Source organism: Vulpes lagopus, chromosome 9 (genome assembly GCF_018345385.1).
Source record: "Vulpes lagopus strain Blue_001 chromosome 9, ASM1834538v1, whole genome shotgun sequence".
Classification (NCBI taxonomy): domain Eukaryota; kingdom Metazoa; phylum Chordata; class Mammalia; order Carnivora; family Canidae; genus Vulpes; species Vulpes lagopus.
In genome coordinates, this window is record NC_054832.1 from 47,840,882 (window position 1) to 47,866,826 (window position 25,945).

Here is a 25,945-nt window from a genome sequence, read left to right on the forward strand (position 1 = left end):
TTACTGTGAATGTTGTGGGAATTACTTATAATGGAGCCTTCAATTCTAGTTCCCCTTGTGTTTTACTGTCACCCTGAAATTTTGGGCAAGGATAAATAAGAGAAGAACATGGGAAGTGAATTTGCTCCCAATGGGAAGGGCCTATAAAGTACCTGACAAGCTGTGGAGTATAAATAAGAGATCCTGCAACAGGGAGAGCCTTAGTAAGTCCTCCTCCCTTTTGCATCAACATCTGAATATACTCAAACATTAAACCACGCAACTATCAACTATCTACTGGTCAGTGGATACTTTCACCAATCTACTCAAACAGCTAAGTATTTTAGAAAGAAAAGCTAACACACCAAATTCCAGGGTTTAAATGGTGGATGATGACAAGAATGATACAGAGTAGTGATATAAGCCTTTCTGAAATAAGCATTCATCATTCTTATACTTTTCATGAATTAGTAGTGAACTTAATAAATAACTGCCCCTTTATCTAATTATTTCCAAAAATATCTGTGGCATGAAGCCTAAGAATCTAACTAACATATAAGAACATGCTTAGTGAAATGTATTGTTATTTCTAAGCTAAATATATATTTGGAATATCCTACTAAATAATCTAGAAAAATTCAAATTATTAGAAAATATTTCAGGTATTGTGATTGTTACATTCCTATCATAAAACTGAAGATTAAGAAAGATTGTGCAGTAAAAAGTGTAGGCACAGGTACATAAAGTTTAATTTAGTTTTCATTTAAACAATGAGTCATAAATCACCATGCTTACCAGTGTCATTGGCAGGCTCAGATGTGAGTGGTTTTGGAGCTGGTGCATTTTTGGGTCTGGCAGCAACCTGAGACGGAGATGAAGGCGTGTTGTCTCCATTAACTACATATGAACAGCATGCGTTTTGAGCTAGAGTGCTTGTGGGTACATGATTATCTATTCCATTGGTACCTTCAACAGCCAACCTTAAAAAAAAAGATGCTTTTCTTGAATAAGTACAATTAACTTTCCATTAAAATTGTCGTAGGAAAGCTTTACCAAATTCTTAATATTAAAGCAAAGTGATAGGTAGAAAGAGTAATGAAAAAAAGATATAGCATACTTTTATTACATTAAAATTTAAATTACTTTCATTTCCAAGTGTATCCACACTAGCAGATATCTGTACACTCATATATATACACATACTAAATCAAAATGAATCCATTTTGATCAAGTCGTACATTTTAAATATTTAAAGTCTAAGATAATCTTTATATTAAAATGCTCTAGGGGATCCCTGGGTGGCTCAGTGGTTTGGTGCCTGCCTTAGGCCCAGGGTGTGGTCCTGGAGTCCCGAAATCGAGTCCTGTATCAGGCTCCCTGTGTAGAGACTGCTTCTCCCTCTGCCTGTGTCTCTGCCCCTCTCTCTCTTTCTCTCTCTCTCTCTCTCTCTGTGTGTTTCTCATGAATAAATGAATAACATCTAAAAAAAATGCTCTGAAAGTATTTTAAAAAGCTTATGGAACTTTTAAAAATCATTTCCAACCTACTGTAATTTTACTGGATACTGAAAAATAAGGTGAAAAGGTCTTCAAATACTGATTACACATTACAATGTACTGGCATTAAACTAAGGGGTACATGATAATCAGAAAACATAAGTATTATATTGCAGAGTTACAAAAATTTATAGCACATGAACTGCAAATAAATAATTCTACAACTGCCAAAGTTTTTAAATCTTACTGGCAGTGGATAGGGAGTTAGATGATGTCACATAAGTTAACAGGAGAGTTTTTCCAAATATACGGGCCACCCTGTATGTGCCCTCCACAAAGCAATCTTAATGTTTTTTAAAATATATAAAAATCAGATCATGTCCCTAAGCCCTGCCCATCTATTTGTAATCTATTTCTCTTCAACTTCCTCCTTGCTTACCTTGAAGCAAATATACTATGTATCAATTTTAGAGAATACGAAAACATGCTGTAAAATCTTCAAATGTTAATTACAAATTATTATACACAGATAGTAATATTATAATGACTACAAGATAATCCAAAACAAAGTTAAATATTATATTCTAGAGTTGGAAGAACTTGTAGAGCATAAATTAACAAAAGATAAACTCAAGATCTTTGCAATTGCTGTCCTCTGTCTAGAATAAGGCTCTCCTGTCAGAACTCTGCACGGATAGCACATTTTTGGCTTTTTAATTGTAGCTCAAATGGATTGATGTCAGAGGATTCCCCTGACATCTCTCTTTAAAACAGGCTCCATTCCATTCCTGTCATCTTGTCCTATTTCAATGACTTCATAGTTCTTATTACTATCGCCAACTACCTACTTTATTTATTCACTTGTTTACTATCTACCTTCATCCCACCAGAATGCAATTTCACAGGAACAGGGCCAGGACTGTTAGTGGTTAGACTAGCGTCTGGCACTTATTATCTTATGAAAAATGAATAAATGAATGAATGCCACTCTTCTTTCCTTTGTCACCTATATATTTTGAACGAGATGTCTTCAGAAAGAAGTTTGTACAAGTGAAGTTTGAAGGAAGTTCCCAAGTGATTCTTCTAGTTTGTACAGCCCTCCCCAGCCACTAAGCAAGAATCAGTGATCCAGGAGTTTAAGTATAAGAACTCACTTGAAGTTCTCCTGGAGCTGTAGATCTAATCTTTCATTCAAAATGTCTTACTATCTCTATGCAATAAACAACATTAGGTTATAGACTGGTGGTGATTCAAGCTCCTTTACCCATCTAAAATTGTATTTCAAAGATTATAAAAACAGGGACGCTTGGGTAGCTCAGTGGTTGAACGTCTTTGGCTCAGGGCATGATCCCAGCCAGGGTTCTGGGATTGAGTCCTGCACTGGGTTTCCCAAAGGGAGCCTGCTTCTCTTTTTGCCTATGTCTCTGCCTCTCTCTGTCTCTCTCATGAATACATAAATAAAATCTTTAAAAAATTTTTTAATCTACCTAATTGTACCCTCCTAGTTCTTAATTTTCTCATATGTAAGCCAAATATATATTCAGAAGATATAGTTATCTGTTCAAATGTTCTATGAGAATCATTTGTCATTTTAGGAGTAATGATGTTAATAATTCTGTGTACTACTAGAAGCAACACTATTTTATATGCTAGCATGGTTTTTTTTTTTTTTTTAAAGATTTATGTATTTATTTGAGAGACAGGGAGAGTGTAAGCACGTACACAAATGGGAGGGGCAAAGGGAGAGGAAGAGAGAATCTCAAGAATCTCAAGACTGACATGGGGCTTGATCTCACAACCCTGGGATCATGACCTGAGCTGAAACCAAGAGTCAGATGCTCAACTGAGCAAGCCACCCAGGCACCCTTATCAGCATGTTTTTTTTCAAATTAACAAGTCATTTTTACAGCAATATACTTTTATATTTTCGGGGATTCACTCCATTACATTTGACCTATTAAATGTTTTATTCTAATTTAAAATATTCTAAGTAGAAAGCTTTTATTAATTGTCATCAAACATGAATGCAAGGCAGCTTGGAGATGGCAGGGTGACTTCTGAGGAAAGACCACTATCTGTGGAGCATGTATCTTATAGTGATCTACAGGAAGATGCCAATTCATATTGTAAAAAGAATCCATTTTTCCACATTATTTGAGTCTATTTATTGATAAAATATGCCTAAATACAGATTTTAAGAAGCCATTTCCAATAAAAAAAAAAATGAAGAACTGATACATGTCTCAACAGGAACCTTAGACTAAGTAAAACCAGTCAGTAATAGAAGGTGATGTATTGTATGATTCTATTTCTACGAAATGGCCAGAATAGGCAAAGCCACTGGGACAAAAAGTAGATTAGCAGCTGCCAGAATCTGGGAGGAGAAAGGAAAGAGGAGAAACAGCTCATGAGTAAAGCATCTCTTTTTAAGGCTGATGAGAATTTCTGAAATTAGATAGTAGTGATAGTTACAGCCAAATCTACTGAGATATAGAGTTTAAAAAACAGTAAACCTTTTGGTATGTGTGTTGTATCTCAATGAAGTTATTTCTTTAAAAATTACTTTTATAAGAATTCAAAGAAATGACCTGTTTAGATAGAAACTTTTAAATTGTATAGCAAACTCTAAACTAAACATTATATATGAAATCTAAAACTTCATATATGGGAAATGTTACATTATCTTGCCACAAATACTAAAATAAGATAATCTACCTGGAGGTTGGTCTTGCTGAAGGCTCTCCATTTTCATGTAAGGCATCACCATTTTGCTGTATTTCTACTGAACAACAAGAAAGCAAGCAAGCAGGTTTTTATATACTTCTTGCTGGATTTTTTTTTCCCCTTCAAATTTTAAAATCATGTAGTTATCTTACTGGTTGGAGATGAGCTGCAGTTTGTTAGATTTTCTTGTTCAATCGTCAGTCCATCGAGCACAACTGTTAATTCACCAGTTTGGACTATGCCATTCTTGTTTTCCAAAGAAAGTTTTAATTGTTCTTTTACTCTTTCCACTAGAAAAAAAAATCTTAAGTTAAAAGCTTCTGCCATATACAAAATTATGTGTAAGAAATCAAAACTACATATAAGAGTCACTCTAGTTCAGTACCTGATTGCTACATGTAGAAAGAATTATCTACACTTTTGGGTCCCCAGGTGCCTCAGTTGGTTAAGCAACTGCCTTCAGCTCAGGTCACAATCCCAGGGTCCTGGGATCGAGTTCAGCATTGGACTCCCTGCTCAGTTAGGGGGTCTGCTTCTCTCTCTCTGTCCTCTCTCCCTCTGCCCTATACCCCCAAACCCCCATTCGTGCTGGTGCTGTCCCTCTCAGAAATAAATAAAATCTTTAAAAAAGAATTTTTTTCATTTTTAAAAATGATTTTCATTTTTATCAGTGGACTCTTCTATACTGCATCAGGCTTCCTCCCTTTCACACCAAGTTAAAAAACTCCTTGCCCCTCACCCATGCTTTCAAGGTCATCTTTAATTGCTCCTCTGCACTGTATAAAGCACAGAGAACATATAAATATAGGCAGATAATAAGCACAACAATTACCTAAACTTGCCCTTCAGCCCATAAGACTTGTGGTTAAGGCAAAATTTCTGCATGGGCATCAGGTGGTCTGGTTATTGATTCCAGCTCTGAAACTTACAGTATTTTGAGTAACTAGTCAATCTGAATAAAGCCTCAGTTACAGTCATTATAAAATGGGAGATAATTAAGACATCAAACTAAAAGGACTGTCATAAGGCCCAAATGCAAAACCACATAGAAAGTTCTTAGCACCATGCTTGACACACTTTAAACACTCAATAAATGGTAAGTACTATGATAATATTTATTATTTTTTTCATAGAAGATCACAAATATTTCCTTCCTGTTATCAGGATATCAGGTAAAGCTGAAATTCTTGCTTTTGTAGGTTTTTTCCCCATACTTTTATATTTTGCCTAGTCTCTAATTGTTTTTATTAATATATTTTTGTGATGTGGAGTGAAAATGAGGTTTACGATAGTGTAAAGTTTGGGGTAGGTAATCTCTAAGTCTTCTATTATGTGGTTCTTAAATTTTTGGCAAATAATTCTTACTTAAACTCAAGGTAATTTTGTTTTGACTTTTATCCCAAGAAATACATTAAGCTTTTAGTGATCCCTTTACTACCCAAAATGAAGCAAATTACTTCAGCCTGATATTTACTGGCTCTCTGCAGCTTTTGGAACCATGGAAAGTAGTTTTTCTTAGATTATGTCCTTGACTTTGGTCTTTCATATATTTAACAAATTTGGGTGTTTTCTGAGTTGCTTCAGAAACTCATTTATCATTTATCATTTATCAAATGTCCAGCATAAGCATACTTATTATCCAAATACAGAAAAGACCAAAAAAACAAATCTGGAATCACTAGAATCACTGGACAGAGAAATTCTTTGCCAAAAATTTTGTTATCTTTTTCTCTATAGCTGTTTTTCTTTTGTCTTTGGTGTCATGCATTTCACTTGATGAAAGCCTGACTTTCTCTTTATCATCTTGGTTGGGATATTATGGACCTTAGAATTTATTTTTCATCAGTATTCAAACACAGCCATTATTCTCCTCTACTCCACCTTCTGCTGCAGGGGTTAGTAAACTGGTTGCAGGCCAAATCTGGCCCGTTACCTGTTTTCATAAATAGTTTATTTGAAGACAGTCATGTTGATTCATTTATTATATATTTTCTATGGCTGTTTTCCCACTACAATGGAAGAGTTGAATAGGTACAACAAAGACTATATGACCCGCAAAGCTTAAATATTCACTATCCTGGCATTTACAGGAAACTTTTGCCACCCCTTGCTTATGGTGCCTTCTTATAATTTATCTTTGATGGTGAGTTCATTTTCCGATATTAGACTAAGGGTAATCTTTGGGCTTTGGTACAGTGGGGGACTATTTCTAATTTTGTCAATGGCTTGAGGGCACCCCCAAAAATCTGGACTACAGGAGTCCAAGCTCAGCTCCCCAATCTGGTTAGCCACAAGCTCAGTATCCTGAATCTGCTATCAGCATCATTCACTATTCTAACTCCAGATTGTAAGATCTTCCTTGCCTTGATTTATTTATCTGTTTATTTTTTGGAAAAAGGGGGGCCTTGAAGATCACTTTGCCTCCTTGCAAAAATCATTAATGTCACAAAAATGCATTCTATCCAGTATATAATTGTTCTGCAGTGAGAGATTGTTTACGGTATCTAGTCTTTCACAATTCTGAACGTGGAAAATTGGGATATAACATTTCTAGGTCATAAAATTGGGAGGACTATCATGTAAATAATTCCCATCTACAAGTGCATGTATGTATGTTGGTAAGGGGAATGAGAGTATTATTCTAACAGTTTAGACGAAGCAACTCAGACATATTCATCTATTCAGTACATAAATGCCTAATGTGTTCCAGATACTGAAGTCTCCAAAAGGGCAGAAATTGTATCCATCTAATTTAGTAATATATCCTCAGTACCTGACTGAAGGTAGGTGCTTAATTACTGTTTAAAATAAATTATTAAGATAGGACTGTCTTTAGGAAACTTTTAAGGCAGAATCTGATTTTTCTTTCTAGACTTCTTTCTTAGTTCCAAGAGGGCAAAGGAACAATCTGAGACTCTGAAAAGCTAGGTACAGGACTAGATAATTTATCCTTCTATCACTGATTTGTTGAAAACATACACTCTGTCTGAAAAGAAAACAAAAGATCCTCAGAAATCTTGTTTTTTGAGGGGGAGGGGCAAGATGGCGGAAGAGCAGGGTCTCCAAGTCACCCGTCCTCAACAAATTACCTAGAAAACCATCCAATCATCCTGAAAATCTACGAATTCGGCCTGAGATTTAAAGACAGACCAGCTGGAACGCTACAGTGAGAAGAGTTCGCGCTTCTATCAAGGTAGGAAGAAGGGGAAAAAGAAATAAAGACACAAAAGGCCTCCGAGGGGGAGGGGCCCGCGAGGAGCCGGGCTGAGGCCGGAGCGAGTGTCCCCAGGACAGGAGAGCCCCGTCCCGGAGGAGCAGGAGCTGCATCAACCTTCCCCGCGGAAAGGCCTCCCGGGGAATTGGAGCAGGATCCCCAGAAAGGCGGAGATGCCCTCGGGCTCCCTGGGACAGTAACAGAGGAACTGCGCCCCGGGAGATGCCCCGAGCTCCCTAAGGGCTGCAGCGCTCGGCGGGACCCGGAGCAGCTCGGAGGGGCTCGGGCTGCGGCTCCGCGGAGGGGGCTGCGCGGCTCCGAGAACAGCTCAGCGGCGGCAGCTCCGGCGGAGGAAGAAGCTCCGCGCGGAGGGGGAGGCGCGGCTCCGGGAACAGCTCGGAGGGGCTCGGGCGGCGGCTCCGCGGAGGGGGCTGCGGGGCGGGAGCGCGAATCCAACAGCCCAGGCCCCGGAGCACAGGGTCCGGGACACAGCCCAGGATCCGGCCTCCCCCGGGACAGGCAGAGGCCGGGAGGGCCCAGGACAGCAAGGACACTCCTGCCTGGAACTGAGCAGATCAGCAGCCCTGCCCGGGAGCCCCCAGGCCCTGCAGACGGAGAGCCCCGGAGCTACTGCGGGGGCTGACTCCAGGGTCCCAGAGCTGCCCCCGCCACTGTGGCTTCCTCCCGGGGCCTCACGGGGTAAACACCCCCCACTGAGCCCTGCACCAGGCAGGGGCAGAGCAGCTCCCCCAGTGCTAAAACCTGAGAATCAGCACAGCAGACCCCTCCCCCAGAAGACCAGCGAGACGGACCAGTTCCAGGGGAAGTCAAGGGACTTAAAGTATACAGAATCGGAAGATACTCCCCGTGTTTTTTTGTTTGTTTGTTTGTTTTTTGTTTTGTTTTGTTTTGTTTTATGCTTTTTTTTTTCTTTCTTCTTGATTTTGGATTGCTTCCCCCACCCCACCCCACCATTTTTTTTTCTTTTTTCTCCTTTCTTTTTCTTTTTCTTCTCTTTCCCCCCCTTTTTTTTCTTCTTTCTCTTTTTTCTTTTTCTCTTTTCTTTCCTTCTCTCTCTTTTTCTCCTTTTCCCAATACAACTTGTTTTTGGCCACTCTGCACTGAGCAAAATGACTAGAAGGAAAACCTCACCTCAAAAAAAAGAATCAGGAACAGCCCTCTCTCCCACAGAGTTACAAAATATGGATTACAATTCAATGTCAGAAAACCAATTCAGAAGCACTATTTTACAGCTACTGGTGGCTCTAGAAAAAACCATAAAGGACTCAAGAGACTTCATGACTGCAGAATTTAGATCCAATCAGGCAGAAATTAAAAATCAATTAAATGAGATGCAATCCAAGCTAGAAGTCCTAATGACGAGGGTTAACGAGGTGGAAGAACGAGTGAGTGACATAGAAGACAAGTTGATGGCAAAGAGGGAAACTGAGGAAAAAAGAGACAAGCAATTAAAAGATCATGAGGATAGATTAAGGGAAATAAATGACAGCCTGAGGAAGAAAAACCTACGTTTAATTGGGGTTCCCAAGGGCGCCGAAAGGGACAGAGGGCCAGAATATGTATTTGAACAAATCCTAGCTGAAAACTTTCCTAATCTGGGAAGGGAAACAGGCATTCAGATCCAGGAAATAGAGAGATCCCCCCTAAAATCAACAAAAACCGTTCAACACCTCGACATTTAATAGTGAAGCTTGCAAATTCCAAAGATAAGGAGAAGATCCTTAAAGCAGCAAGAGAAAAAAAGTCCCTGACTTTTATGGGGAGGAATATTAGGCTAACAGCAGACCTCTCCACAGAGACCTGGCAGGCCAGAAAGGGCTGGCAGGATATGTTCAGGGTCCTAAATGAAAAGAACATGCAACCAAGAATACTATATCCAGCAAGGCTTTCATTCAAAATGGAAGGAGAGATAAAGAGCTTCCAAGACAGGCAGGAGCTGAAAGAATATGTAACCTCCAAACCAGCTCTGCAAGAAATTTTAAGGGGAACTCTTAAAACTCCCCTTTAAGAAGAAGTTCAGTGGAACAATCCACAAAAACAAGGACTGAATAGATATGATGACACTAAACTCATATCTGTCAATAGTAACTCTGAACGTGAACGGGCTTAATGACCCCATCAAAAGGCGCAGGGTTTCAGACTGGATAAAAAAGCAGGACCCATCTATTTGCTGTCTACAAGAGACTCGTTTTAGACAGAAGGACACATACAACCTGAAAATAAAAGGTTGGAGAACCATTTACCATTCAAATGGTCCTCAAAAGAAAGCAGGGGTAGCCATCCTTATATCAGATAAATTAAAATTTACCCCGATACTATAGTGAGAGATGAAGAGGGACACTATCTCATACTCAAAGGATCTATCCAACAAGAGGACTTAACAATCCTCAATATATATGCCCCGAATGTGGGAGCTGCCAAATATTTAAACCAATTAATAACCAAACTGAAGAAATACTTTGATAATAATACACTTATACTTGGTGACTTCAATCTAGCTCTTTCTACCCTCGATAGGTCTTCTAAGCAAAACATATCCAAAGAAACGAGAGCTTTAAATGATACACTGGACCAGATGGATTTCACAGATATCTACAGAACTTTACATCCAAACTCAACTGAATACACATTCTTCTCAAGTGCACATGGAACTTTCTCCAGAATAGACCACATACTGGGTCACAAATCGGGTCTGAACCGATACCAAAAGATCAGGATAGTCCCCTGTATATTCTCAGACCATAATGCCTTGAAATTAGAACTTAATCACAACAAGAAGTTTGGAAGGACCACAAACACGTGGAGGTTACGGACCATCCTGCTAAAAGATGAAAAGGTCAACCAGGAAATTAAGGAAGAATTAAAAAGATTCATGGAAACTAATGAGAATGAAGATACAACCGTTCAAAATCTTTGGGATGCAGCAAAAGCAGTCCTGAGGGGGAAATACATCACAATACAAGCATCCATTCAAAAACTGGAAAGATCTCAAATTCAAAAGCTCACCTTACACATAAAGGAACTAGAGAAAAAGCAACAAATAGACCCCACCCCCAGAAGAAGAAGACAGTTAATTAAAATTCGAGCAGAACTCAATGAAATCGAGACCAAAAGAACTGTGGAACAGATCAACAGAACCAGGAGTTGGTTCTTTGAAAGAATTAATAAGATAGATAAACCATTAGCCAACCTTATTAAAAAGAAGAGAGAGAAGACTCAAATTAATAAAATCATGAATGAGAAAGGAGAGATCACTACCAACACCAAGGAAATACAAACGATTTTAAAAACATATTATGAACAGCTGTACGCCAATAAATTAGGAAATCTAGAAGAAATGGACGCATTCCTGGAAAGCCACAAACTACCAAAACTGGAGCAGGAAGAAATAGAAAACCTGAACAGGCCAATAACCAGGGAGGAAATTGAAGCAGTCATCAAAAACCTCCCAAGACACAAGAGTCCAGGGCCAGATGGCTTCCCAGGGGAATTCTATCAAACGTTTAAAGAAGAAATCATACCTATTCTACTAAAGCTGTTTGGAAAGATAGAAAGAGACGGAGTACTTCGAAATTCGTTCTATGAGGCCAGCATCACCTTAATTCCGAAACCAGACAAAGACCCCACCAAAAAGGAGAATTACAGACCAATATCCCTGATGAACATGGATGCAAAAATTCTCAACAAGATACTAGCCAATAGGATCCAACAACACATTAAGAAAATTATTCACCATGACCAAGTAGGATTTATCCCTGGGACACAAGGCTGGTTCAACACTCGTAAAACAATCAATGTGATTCATCATATCAGCAAGAGAAAAACCAAGAACCATATGATACTCTCATTAGATGCAGAGAAAGCATTTGACAAAATACAGCATCCATTCCTGATCAAAACCCTTCAGAGTGTTGGGATAGAGGGAACTTTCCTCGACATCTTAAAGGCCATTTACGAAAAGCCCACAGCAAATATCATTCTCAATGGGGAAGCACTGGGAGCCTTTCCCCTAAGATCAGGAACAAGACAGGGATGTCCACTCTCACCACCGCTGTTCAACATAGTTCTGGAAGTCCTCGCCTCAGCAATCAGACAACAAAAAGACATTAAAGGCATTCAAATTGGCAAAGAAGAAGTCAAACTCTCCCTCTTTGCCGATGACATGATACTCTACATAGAAAACCCAAAAGCCTCCACCCCAAGATTGCTAGAACTCATACAGCAATTTGGTAGCATGGCAGGATACAAAATCAATGCCCAGAAATCAATGGCATTTCTATACACTAACAATGAGACTGAAGAAAGAGAAATTAAGGAGTCAATCCCATTTACAATTGCACCCAAAAGCATAAGATACCTAGGAATAAACCTAACTAAAGAGGTAAAAGATCTATATCCTAAAAACTATAGAACACTTCTGAAAGAAATCGAGGAAGACACAAAGAGATGGAAAAATATTCCATGCTCATGGATTGGCAGAATTAATATTGTAAAAATGTCAATGTTACCCAGGGCAATTTATACGTTTAATGCAATCCCTATCAAAATACCATGGACTTTCTTCAGAGAGTTAGAACAAATTATTTTAAGATTTGTGTGGAATCAGAAAAGACCCCGAATAGCCAGGGGAATTTTAAAAAAGAAAACCATAGCTGGGGGCATCACAATGCCAGATTTCAGGTTGTACTACAAAGCTGTGGTCATCAAGACAGGGTGGTACTGGCACAAAAACAGACACATAGACCAATGGAACAGAATAGAGAACCCAGAAGTGGACCCTGAAATGTATGGTCATCTAATATTCGATAAAGGAGGAAAGACTATCCATTGGAAGAAAGACAGTCTCTTCAATAAATGGTGCTGGGAAAATTGGACATCCACATGCAGAAGAATGAAACTGGACCACTCTCTTTCACCATACACAAAGATAAACTCAAAATGGATGAGAGATCTAAATGTGAGACAAGAGTCCATCAAAATCCTAGAGGAGAACACAGGCAACACCCTCTTTGAACTCGGCCACAGTAACTTCCTGCAAGATACATCCACAAAGGCAAAAGAAACAAAAGCAAAAATGAACTATTGGGACTTCATCAAGATAAGAAGCTTTTGCACAGCAAAGGATACAGTCAACAAAACTAAAAAGACAACCTACAGAATGGGAGAAGATATTTGCAAATGACATATCAGATAAAGGGCTAGTTTCCAAAATCTATAAAGAACTTATTAAACTCAACACCAAAGAAACAAACAATCCAATCATGAAATGGGCAAAAGACATGAAGAGAAATCTCACAGAGGAAGACATGGACTTGGCCAACATGCACATGAGAAAATGCTCTGCATCACTTGCCATCAGGGAAATACAAATCAAAACCACAATGAGATACCACCTCACACCAGTGAGAATGGGGAAAATTAACAAGGCAGGAAACAACAAATGTTGGAGAGGATGCGGAGAAAAGGGAACCCTCTTACACTGTTGGTGGGAATGTGACCTGGTGCAGCCACTCTGGAAAACTGTGTGGAGGTTCCTCAAAGAGTTAAAAATAGACCTGCCCTACGACCCAGCAATTGCACTGTTGGGGATTTACCCCAAAGATTCAGATGCAATGAAACGTCGGGACACCTGCACCCCGATGTTTCTATCAGCAATGGCCACAATAGCCAAACTGTGGAAGGAGCCTCGGTGTCCATCGAAAGATGAATGGATAAAGAAGCTGTGGTTTATGTATACAATGGAATATTACTCAGCAATTAGAAACGACAAATACCCACCATTTGCTTCAACGTGGATGGAACTGGAGGGTATTATGCTGAGTGAAATAAGTCAATCGGAGAAGGGCAAACAGTGTGTGTTCTCATTCATTTGGGGAATATGAATAATAATGAAAGGGAATATAAAGGAAGGGAAAAGAAATGTTGGGAAATATCAGGAAGGGAGACAGAACATAAAGACTCCTAACTCGGGGAAACGAACTAGGGGTGGTGGAAGGGGAGGAGGGCGGGTGTTGGAGGGGAATGGGTGACGGGCACTGAGGTGGACACTTGACGGGATGAGCACTGGGTGTTTTTCTGTATGTTGGTAAATTGAACACCAATAAAAATTAATTTAAAAATAAATAAATAAATAAATAGCTTATGTATACCTGAGGGGCGGAAAAAAAAAAGAAATCTTGTTTTTTAATGGTGTTTCACATATTTAGGTTTAAATCAATCATATTCTGAAGCCATTTTTAAAAGTTGCTTGTACACTGTATTATCTATTGCTAAGTAACAAACTTTTCTAAAGTTTAGTCATTAAAAATAACAATAATCATTTATTACTGCTCAGTTTCTAAGAGCCAGAAATTTGGGAGGGGCTAGAAAATCCACTTAAATGGTGGGTCATAGGGATCCCTGGGTGGCGCAGCGGTTTGGCGCCTGCCTTTGGCCCAGGGCGCGATCCTGGAGACCCGGGATCGAATCCACGTCGGGCTCCCGGTGCATGGAGCCTGCTTCTCCCTCTGCCTGTGTCTCTGCCTCTCTCTCTCTCTCTCTGTAGGACTATCATAAATAAATAATAATAAAAAAAAATTAAAAAAAAATGGTGGGTCATACACACAGCTAATAAGCTGGTGCTGACAGCTGAGAGGAGGCCTCAGCTCCTCTCCATTTAGGTGTTTCTACAGGGCTTCTTGAGTCTTCGCTATGGTGACTTGTGAGTACATAATCCAAGAGACTAAGGCAAAAGCTGAAATGTCTTTTATGATCAAGTCTTGGAGGTCCGATACCATTACTTCTATCATATTCTATCACAGGCCATCTCTGATTCAATGTGGCAGGGACCACACAGGGTGCAAATACCAGAAGGTAGGAATGCCTGGGGTAGTTTTTGAGGTTGGCCAACATATGTATGATTATAACAGAATTTTAGAAACAAAACAAGTATACTGGGTTACAAACCATGATAGTGCTAAGAATAACCAGGTGTTTTAAATGCCAAGTCTTTCAGTTATATCACACTATGAGTCAATATGCAATAACTCACAAAGTGCCCATTTCCTAACATGTAACAAAATTAATAAGAATTTATAAAAGAAATTAAAAATAAAGTAATAATTGTGTAGGAAGATAACTGAAATATAGGGATCGAAAAACATTCTGAGTCGAAAAAATGGAAGATGGATAAACGTTAATGATAGAAGAAAATATTAAATGCCTATCAATCAAATTTAAAAAAAAGTGGCCAATGATTAATTGAGAAAAAAGAGCTCCTATAAATCAGTGAGAAAACAAGGGAAAACCAATTAAAAAAAAGGTACAAATATAGGACAATCACAAATGGGGGCACTTGAGTGGCTCAGTCAATTAAGCATCTGTTTTCAGCTCAGGTCATGATCCCAGGATCCTGGGATCAAGCTCCACATCAAGCCCCCTGTTCAGAGGGAGTCTGCTTCACCCTCTCCCTCTTCTTCTGCCTGTGCTATCTCTTTCAAATAAATAAATAAAATCTTAAAAAACAAAAGAACCACCACAAATGATAAAATATAGATGATCAATAAATATGACTTAATTATTAAAGAAATGCTCTGATAAAAACAATCTATTTTAAAAATCTATTAGTATGACAAATATTTATAAATGGGCATTCATATGCTTCACTGTGTGTACAAATTAGTCACATTTCAGGAAGGCAATGAGACAGCTATGCATAACTGGAGGCTTCAAACTGCTCATTCTCTCTGACCTAGTAATCTCAATCCTAAAAATCTTTCTGAAGAATAGAAATGCATTTATATAACTGGATATGAGAATACTATTTATTCAAAAGCTTGGTTTTAACATATCTTAGACTGTGCTAATACTAAGTGAAAAGAGACTTAAGTCTTAGCAAATTAAACAAATCAGTTAAGTAAGACTAAAACAAATTTTTAAATAAAATAAAATTTGACTTAGGCTCTGTCCTCTGTCATAAATGACATATGTCTCTGCTGTGTTTCCCTACCATTAGATGTAGAGAGATAATTTTCAAATTATCTGATTACTGTAAATCACTTGGGACATAATTCAATTTAAAGTGAACTTAATGGATTTCAAAATGCTTTCCTTGATAAAAGCTAAGTTCTCAATTCTACTAACACCATAAGAAAAACCCAGGGTAGTCCCCAGTGTTTGACTGGCAGCCATCGGACTTCTCTCTCGGGTGTTTAAAGTAGCCCTGTCAATTTCAAAACTGAAATACAAAACGAAGTTCTATATACACTCTGATGTGAGACTAGCTACACTATTCTTAAACATTTTTCACCCATGAATGGTGACAAAGATTTTTTCCTTAAACAAACTCAAGCTCTTCTGAGCCATTTTCTTGACTAGGCCTCATCCCTCACCTGTATATCTATAAACACTCAGCACAAAGACCTCATCCACCACCTCCTCCCCTCACATTAAAAAAACCTGAACATAAACAGAGTTGTAACAACTCAAGGATAACTAGAGCCCCACTTAAAGTGCCTGCCTGAGAAAATTCAGGGTTGCTAAAAAATTCAATGTTTGTTCCAGTCTATATCCGTGAGAGGCCCCTGACTACTCCATCTTGAAGCACCTACTTAAAAAAGGCTTAAAATGGTGAGAATCCTTCCTCTGTCCCTTTGACACGTACAGTCAATCCTTGAACAATGCAGGGTTCAGGGGCACTGACTCCCAGTGGAACTAAAAACCCCCCTCTAACTTTTGACCCCCCCCATTTAATTAATAGCCTAACTGATAACCAGAAACCTTACTGATAATAGAAACAGTCAGTGAACACATATTTAAAATGCTATATGTATTATATACTTTATCTTTTAATAAATTAAGCTAGAAAAAAGAAAAGTATTATTAAGAAAACCATAAGGAAGAGAAAATGTATTTATATTGTAGTGTAAAAAATCCACACATAAGTGGATCCGCATTGTCCAAACCTGTGTTGGAAAGGGTCAAGTGTATATGTTATCTCCTATAACTCAGGAGTGTATTTATTAAGGACCTGAAAGCCACTCCTCTGAAATGTAATCATCAGGAAGGACAAGGCCTAGAACACACAGTCTATATGGGAGAACAGAATTCTAACTAGCAAGAAAAAAACTTGCCTACTCACATTTATTCCAATCAACCCTAATTTTTCACTTCCCTGACTTAGCTTCCACCCACACCCACCCACCTCTATACCAATAGAAGTTGAGTTCAGATCAAGCTGAATCCTCTTCCTTATTGCAATAGTATATTATTGATTAAAGTTTGTCCTTACCATTTTAACTAGTATCAGACTTTATCTTTAATAACAGAGGGATTTTTCCTTTGCAGTTTAAGAAATAGCGGGATTGAGAGAAAGAATCTCAGATATCACTATCCTAGGCTGATGACATACCACGTATCTCTGCAGAGCCAATTAAACAACTTCCACAATTTAGAATGGCATTCAAGTGATCTGAAGACATAACTAAAGGGTGGAGTGTAAATGAGGGCTTAAATCTACATAAGATCTGAGAAAACATATTAGAGGATTACATGAGTAAAACCTTTGGACATTATCCAACTAGGCTATGACAAGAGAAAAATGAAGGTTAAGGACTAGAAGGCTTGCTGGGATTTAAATGTGAAGAAATGAAAGAATTTCCCAGTAGGCTGCTGTTGGATTTTTTTTCGGAAAATAGATGATTTTATGTTGGTTTAGTTGTGGGTTTTATTTAATGCTGCAACAACTCACATGACACCTTGAAGGCTAATGAAGTAAATATCTTCAAAACTGGGAGAAATATCTATTCAAACGAATTATGCCTCCACCCTTACCTCAAATATATCAGGAGAAAGGATAGTAAAAACATGAATTTATGAGAAGAAAATGTCAGGGCCTTGAGTACAGGAAGAAATTAGCCTCATAAATTTGAAGAGGGACAATGTCCAAGTGCCACGGCAACAGGCTAAATCAAAAGCACCAAATAATTTAATCAATTATAAGTGTATTTTTAAATTCTACAAGGCTGTCTAGAACTACATTAACTTTCTATTGTTCTAATTAAAATTAAAAGCTAAGGATCAGAAAACCAGTGTTCTAGTCAAAACTCTGCAATTACTTCTGTTCTTGAGCAAGCCACTTACATTAAAAGTTATTTAATAAATAGTCATTCTTTTACCTTTAAAGTACTATGATTCACAAGCTTTAACTTTAAAAATTAAGTTACTTATCGTCTGTTATAGGCTGAGTTATATCCCCCACTCTCCCATTCCAATGTTTAAGTCCTAACCCTGGTACCTTAGAAAGTGACTCTATTTGGGAATAGCATCTTTAAAAAGGTATTTAAAATGAGGTTTCTAGGGTGCCTCTCATACAATAATGACTGATGTTCTTTTAAGAGGAGGAAAATTTTGATACAGACACATGCATAGAGGGAAGACCATGTGAACATGGCCATCTACACGCCAAAAAGAGAAGAGTTCTCTGAAGACACCAACTCTGTTAATACCTTGATTTCAGCCTTCTAGCTGCCAGAATCGCAAAAAAAAAAAAAAAAAAAAAGGTACATTTCTGTTGTTTAAGGCACTCAGTCTTTGGTATCTGGGTATGGCAGCCCTGGCAAACTAATGTAACTTTCAATTATTCAAAAGAGAATATGGACTGCCTAGAGTGTATAGGATGCTACTACTAGCATTTCTGAAGCCATCAACTTCAGAAATGTAGGACTGTTTACAAAATTTTATTTTTCCTCTAAGCATATTCAGCTCAAATTATAACAGATAATTTCAAGTTTATACAATTTACAAGTTTTCTTTCAAAGAATATTGACATTCTTACAAAATTATTTTGGCACAATCTTTGTAGGGAAGATAACTAGAATCTTTATATGAAGGTTCAATATATTCTAATATAACAAAATAGGAAACAATCTAGATAGCAATGACAGAAGCATGGTTAAATAAATTACAGTATGTGATAAAATACGAAATTACTAAGTTAGCTTGCAAAGAATACCACTGAAAGATACAGGGAAATGCACATAAGATAACATTAAGAAAGCCAAGCAGTATATAAAACTGAATAAAGTCCCAATAGTTACACTAATATACACACAAACAAAATTCATCAAACTGTTAGCACTTACTATCTCTGGGTTCAGTTATGAGAAATAAGTATGTGTACTAAAAAAGAGGTGCTGGGGCGCTTGGGTGGCTCAGGTCGTGATCCCAGGGTCCTAGGATTGAGTCCTACATCAGGCTGCAAATGATATGATACTACACACAAAACTAAGGACTCCACCAAAAAACTACCAGAATAAATTAATGCAATAAAGTTGAAGGATACAAAATTAATATAGAGAAATCTGTTGCATTTCTATACACTAATAAAGAAGTAGCAAAAAGAGATATCTGGAAAACAATTCCATTTACAGTTGCACCAAAAAGAATAAAATAACCAGGAATAAACTTAACCAAGGAAGTAAAAAAGACTGATCATGTGCAAACCATAAAACATTGATGAAAGAATTGAAGATGACACAAATGGAAAGACAAACCATGCTCAGGGATTGAAAAAATTAATACTGTTAAAATGTCCCTACTACCCAAAACAATCTACAGATTTAATGTAATCCCTATCAAAATATCAATAGTATTTTCACAGAATTAAAACAAACAGCCTTAAAATTTGTATAGAACCACAAAATCTGTATGGAATCCCAAATAGGTAAAGCAATTTTGAAAAAGAACAAAGCTCAGAGGTATCACAATCACAGACTTCAAGATATACTACAACGCTATAATAATCATAGCAGTATGTCTCTGACACAAAAATAGACACATAGACCAATGGAACAGAATAGGAAGCCCACAAATAAACCATGCTTATACGGTCAATTAATCTATGACCAAGGAGACAAGAATATACAAAAGAAAAGACAGTCTCTTTAATAATGGTGCTGGATGGAACACCTGGGTGGCTCAGCTGTTAAAGCATCTACCTTCAGCTCAGGGTGTGATACTAGAGTCCTGAGATCGAGTCCCACATTGGGCTCCCTGCATGGAGCCTGCTTCTCCCTCTGCCTATCTCTGCCTCTCTCTGTCTCTCATGAATAAATATATAAAATCTTAAAAAAAAGAGAGTGCTGGAAAAGCTGGACAACTATATGCATAAGAATGAAACTGAACCACTTTATTATACCACACACAAAAATAAACTCAAAATGAATTAAAGACCCACATGTGAGACCTGAGACCATAAAACTCCCAGAAGAAAACATAGGTTACAGTAATTGCTCTGACACTGGCCTTAGCAATATTTTTTTAGAAAGGTCTTTTCAGGTAAGAGAAATAAAAGCAAAAGTAAACTATTGGGAGTACACCAAAATAAAAAGCTTTTGCACAGCTAAGAAACAATCAACAAAACAATCTACTAACTGGGAGAAGATATTTGCAAATGATATATTCAGTGAGGGATTGATATCCAGAATATATTAAAAACTTACACAACTTAACACCTAAAAAAAAAAAAACAAATAATCTGATTTTTTTTTTTTTTTAAATAATCTGATTTAAAATGGCCACACGACCTAAACAGATATTTTTCCAAAGAAAATGTACAGATAGCCAACACACACATATAAAGATGTTTAGTATCACTAATTGTTAGGGAAATACAAAGCAAAACCACAATGAGATATCTCCTTAGACCTGTCAGAATGGCTTTAACAACAATAACAAGAAATAACAAGTGTTCCAAGGATTTGGTAAAAAAAGGAACCCTTGTGTATTGCTGTGGGAATATAAGTTGATGCAGCTGCTGTGGAAAACAGTATGAAGTTTCATCACAAAATTTAAAAACAGAGTTACCATATGATCCAGTAATACTATGACTGGGCATTTACCCAAAGAAAATGAAAACACTAACTTAAAAAGATATATGCACCCCTATGTTTATTGTAGTATCAGTTGCAACAGCCAAGATATAGAAACAACCTGTGTCCATCAGTAGATGAACAGACAAAGAAAATGTGGTATATATATACAACAGAATATTACTCAGCCATAAAAAAGAATGAGATCTTGCTATCTGTGACAACATGGATAGATCTAGAGGATAGTATGCTAAGTGAAACAAGTCAAAGAAAGACAAACACCATATGATTTCATTTACATGTGGAATCTAAAAAACAAAACAAAACAAAAAAAGAAGAAACAGACCCATAGATACGGAGAACAAATTGATTGGCTGTTGGTGGGGGGGCTGGGCAAAAATGAGTGAAGGAGAGTGGGAGGCACATGCTCCCAGTTATGGAATGAATAAGTCACTGGCAAAAAAGTACAGCATAGGGAATATAGTCAGTGGTACTGTAATAGCATTGTATAGTGACAGATGGTAGCTACGCTTGTGGTGAGTTACAGTATAATGTATAGAGTTGTTAAAATACTATGTTGTACACCTGAAACTAATGTAACATTGTATGTCAACTATACTTCTATACACACACACACATAAAAGAGGTCCCATGCAAATGTTTAAGTCCAGTGCAGAAATAGGATATAAATTGGTTAAACCAAACCTTTAATTCTGAAATAACAGAAGTTAACTGACGTATTACTCTTTATACCAATAATGCTATAAAGCCAAGAAAAAAGTACAAATCCAACCACCATCAGGCTAGGAAAGGTATTATATGCTTACAGGACCTTATTTCTATAACCAAGATGAACTGCATGAACAGAAGCTATGGCATAGCAGAGAATTAAACTTTAACTGCTTCAAAAGAAAATTTTTAAAAAAAAAATCTGTATACATTACAGTTAGTATGGCTTTTACATTTTCTTGACCCATTAACTCCTTATGTCCAAAAACTACATCAAAAACAGATTAAGTTACAAGTGGATTTGTGTTAAAAACAGAAAAAAACCCTCAGAAAAACCAAATTATTTAAAACATTAGCATTTTAACCTGTGACTCAGAATATCTCTTAGGAATGAGAAAATTTCGAAGAATAAGATGAACAGAAAGATTTGCATATTTGAGCAGGGGCACTGGTTTTAGTGAAACTTCCTAAATGTCAAATAACATGAGACTAGTTCAATCATAAACTAGAACTGTGGCTTTTAATCTTCTTTGGATCACACAATATTTTGAGAACTTGCTAACAGCAACGAACTCTCATTCCAGAATTATAAACATAGGTATACTCCTCAATTTTTGTATACAATGATAGTAGATTTACAAATAATTGAAGCTTAAACCATGTTACCCAGGCTAGAAAAATGGAGTATCATGGAAACCTATTCATATTAAATTGTTAAATGAGGGGCACCCAGGTGCCTCAGTCAGTTAAGTATCTGCCTTCAGCTCAGGTCAAAATCCCAGGGTCCTGGGATCAAGCCCATGTCAGGCTCCCTGCTCAGCGGGAGGATCTGCTTTTCCCTCTCCCCAGCTCACTCACTCTCTCTTTCTCTCAAATAAATAAAATCCTTTTTTTAAAAAAAGATTGTATTTATTTATTCATGAGAGACACAGAGGGGGAGAGGCAGAGACACAGGCAGAAGGAGAAGCAGGCTCCATGCAGGGAGCCTGATATGGGACTCAATCCTGCGCCTCAGAAATCACGCCCTGAGCCAAAAACAGATACTCAACCACTGAGCCACTCAAGTGTCTCTCAAATAAATAAAATCTTAAAACAAAAAACTTGTTAAATGAAAAAAGCAGGGGATAAATCAGTAGATGCAAAGAAAAAAAATGTTTATATCTATGAAAAGGAAAAAGACAAGAGACCAAGTTATTGGAGTGGTTATCCTTGGATAGTAGAATTACAGGTACTTTATATTCCTCTGTAATTTTGTACACTCTCTGTATTTTCTATAATAAACTAGTTATATAATGAGAAAAGTTTAAGGTAGAATTTTGTACAAATTATCAACCAGATTTCAAAGTAGTCTTAGATTATGATTTTTTCAAGTTTTAAAGTATATAATAAATAACAAATCACTGATGATCACTGATAAAAGGATGACTGAGATCATTTTGTAAATCTGTTAAGAAGGAGAAAGGCCAGAGTAAGTATTTCCTATTTCATACGGCACCACAAACTTAAAAGCAATCATAGGCAAAAACTAAAGTTCTCTTTTGTAAATACAAAACTATTTTTTGCTTCTGTACTTCGGGATACTTTGAAAGGCATCTACTTTTTTCCCCAATTACTTATTTATTTATTCATGAAAGACACAGAGGGAGAGGCAGAGACACAGGCAGAGGGAGAAGCAGGCTTCCTCTGGGGAGCCTGATGCAGGACTCCATCCCAGGACCCCAGGACCACGACTGGAGCCAAAGGCAAACGCTTAAATACTGAGCCACACAGGTGTCCCTGAAACATATCTAAAATAAATTTTTAAAGAAACAAAGATTAGAACAAAAACTTACATTTTCTATTGTGCATTAACAGAGCTTGTTTCAGATCTATTGTTGCTCTTCCTAATAAAGCATCTGCTTTTAAAGTATAATGACTCCAAACTCGAAATTCCAACGTAGTCTGTGGGGTCACATTTCTGTAAGGGTAAAATTATAACAAAAATATATAGAGAGTAGACATTTACTTCAATAATTTTTAAAAAGCCATGAATTGAGTTTGAGAAAAAAATATTGTATGGAACAGTAAAGATGAATTATAAATAAAAACTATCATTTACTTTCAAGTACATTAGGACTTCAATAATTAGATAAGAATTTTTATAATTACCAAACAAAACACCAGCAATAGATGAAGCACCTTGTTGAGATTTCACAGTAACACAAATACTTCTATTTGAACAAATTCCTAAATATTTAAGACAACTGATGGTGTTATTTTTAATAATTTTATTATATACAAATTTGTAACATTATGTTTCAGATATGACAAAATTAAGTGATTTTCTGCCCTATTAATTTTCATAAGACAATAACAGAAAATATGGCTGTATGGAATAGTTCAGTTAATAAAGCAAAAAGCAAGAATTATTATGCTTTTCCTCTAAAGAAAATGAGATTAACCAAAAATATTTTCTTATTTAAAATTGTCTAGTCACACTGGAAAATGATACTACTTAACTTTGAAATTATTCTACAACAGAACAAATATAAAAACATCCTAAGAAGCATACTCCCCCTTTCGAAAATTCTGCATTCTCTATACAAGGTACTTACACGGTTATCTGTTCATCCCATTTTGGATTGGAAGAACTACTGGATTTTGCTGTTTTCTTAATTTCTCCATCTACAACTACTTCTGTATATATTGCTGTTCCAAACCAGTTCTTTTTTCTTTTTAGTTTGGCACTAGAAACTAACAGAAACATGATAATCATTAGTGAATATATACAGACAAAAAGTAGCACTTTGTAGATAAATCAATAAAAATGGAACTGTGCTTCTTAGGCACTCTAACTCTCTTTATTGGAAATGGAGAAATAATACAAAAGGACCATTGATAATGCCTGAGAACCATTTGAATTTTTAACAATTTAACTGAAAAACAATTCACATACCATATAATTTACCCATTTAATCTGTACAATTCAGTGGTTTTAATATATTCAGAGTTGTGCAACCATCACCATAAGCAACATTAAAAACATATTCATCACCCCAAAAAGAAACCCCACACAAACAGTCACCATATTTCTTCCTAGTGCCTCCCCCCCTCAGCCCTAGGTAACTACTAATTAGCCCCTGTCTGTAGATTTGCTTATTCTGGATGTTTCACAGAAATGGATTTATAAAACATATGGCCTTTTGTGACTGGCTCCTTTCAATTACCATGCTTTCAAGCTTCATCCATGTTATATTGTAGCATGTATCAGAGTACTTCATTCCTTTTACTGACAAGTAATATTCCACTATATGGGTATACTTTCTATTTACCGATTCATCAGTTGATAGAGATCTGGGTTGTTTCTATCTTTTGTCTATTGTGAATAATACTGCCACAAACATTTTTGCACAAAGTTTTTGTGTGTACATATGTTTTCATTTCTCTTGGCCTATAGTATAGCTAGGAGTGGAACTGTTGGGTCATATGAGAACTCTGTTGAATAATGCCAGACTGTTTTCCAAAGCGGCTGTACCATTTTACATTCCCACCAGCAGGGTAAAAGGGTTCCAATTTCTTCACATCTTTGCCAATCATTTCAATTTAATACCGAACTGCATCAAATGTCAAGAGAAAGGTAAATAAGTATTTTCAGATTCAACATACCTATTAACCTCTCTGCCAGGTAGTGTTTCATACTTGCCTATTGAAAATTATATAAACTTTGGCAATTTTTAAAAAATGCTTTACCAAGAAAGTGGGTCTCCAATAAAAGGGGAAGTATTTGCTTTTTCAAATAAAAAAAAAAAATCTCAAAAAGTCATTTAAGAAGTTCATCATAACCCTTCACAGAAAATTAATTTTATATAAAATTTACCTGATTTGGAGGAAGATCTGTTTAATTTAGGCTAAACAATTAATTTTAAATAATTTTTGCAACTACTAATTCAAATGAGGAATACAAATTTTCAGGGCAAAGTACTGACTACTAAGCAGTAATAATAACTTATCAAGATCACCTCTATCCTATATTACCTATGAATACTATGGGTCTGAGAAAGGGGAATGCCCTGCCCCCTCCATGTCATACCTCTATCACATGTTAAGGATATGAATGTAAGCTAATGTAGGCTTCTATTCTACTATGAAAGAATAGTAACAATAATAGACACATGAAAAAAATCACTGAAATATGAAGTGATAAATGCTGCAGCAGAAGTATTTGAAATACAGTAAAGTCTTCAAGTAATTTTTTTTTTTTTTTTTTGAGAGAAAAAAAGGAGAGAGGGTAGGGGAGAGAGAGAGAGAAAAAAAAATCTTAAGTAGGCCCCAGGCCCAGCATGGAGCCTGACGCAGAACTTGACAGATCTCATGACCCTGAGATCTAGACCTGAGCTGTAATCAGAGTTAAGATGTTTAACTGACTGAGCTACTCAAGTGCCCTAGAGTCTTCAATTAGTATCTGAAGAATAGCAAGAGAGACTCAAAGGAAAATACTGTATTTAAGGATTGGCAACATAAAACAAAGAGTATTCAGTGTTCTACCTCAAGTGTTACAATCGAGGTATTGGCAAAATTCACTTCCATCCTTCTCTGTTTCAAACTGCTCTTAGTTCAACACCACTGAAGTAACATAGAAGGCACAGACACCTCCTTCCCAAAAAATCCCCCAACCAAGATTCCTCATCCAAATTAAAGAGTCATTTCTTCAAAATATGGTCTTTCAAAACACTAGAAGAAGGGGAAAGCAGTATTGCATGGTAGTTAAAATCACAGTGGTTAAAATCTTTTCAACAAATGGTGCCATACAACTGGACACCCACATGCAAAAAAATTAATTTAAGCACAAACCCAAAGTCCTTCACAAGAAATAACTCAAAATTATCACAGACCTAAGTGTAAAACACGAAACTATAAAACTCAGAGAAGGTGAGAAAACCTAGATGACCCTGGTT

At 36.9% G+C, this 25,945-nt stretch overlaps 1 protein-coding gene across 4 annotated transcripts in view; it reads right to left on the reverse strand.

The window, feature by feature from the left end:
* WWP1 (WW domain containing E3 ubiquitin protein ligase 1) overlaps window positions 1-25,945 on the reverse strand; it is a 178,518-nt gene that overhangs the window by 119,547 nt on the left and 33,026 nt on the right. For all 4 annotated transcript variants that reach the window (XM_041768531.1, XM_041768534.1, XM_041768535.1 and 1 more), the window contains 5 exons: window positions 23,606-23,744; window positions 22,844-22,968; window positions 4,352-4,489; window positions 4,191-4,257; window positions 775-959 (listed from right to left, as the gene is read on the reverse strand). In XM_041768531.1, the coding sequence (XP_041624465.1) occupies window positions 775-959; window positions 4,191-4,257; window positions 4,352-4,489; window positions 22,844-22,968; window positions 23,606-23,744 (654 nt within the window). The remainder of the gene's footprint in view (window positions 1-774; window positions 960-4,190; window positions 4,258-4,351; window positions 4,490-22,843; window positions 22,969-23,605; window positions 23,745-25,945) is intronic.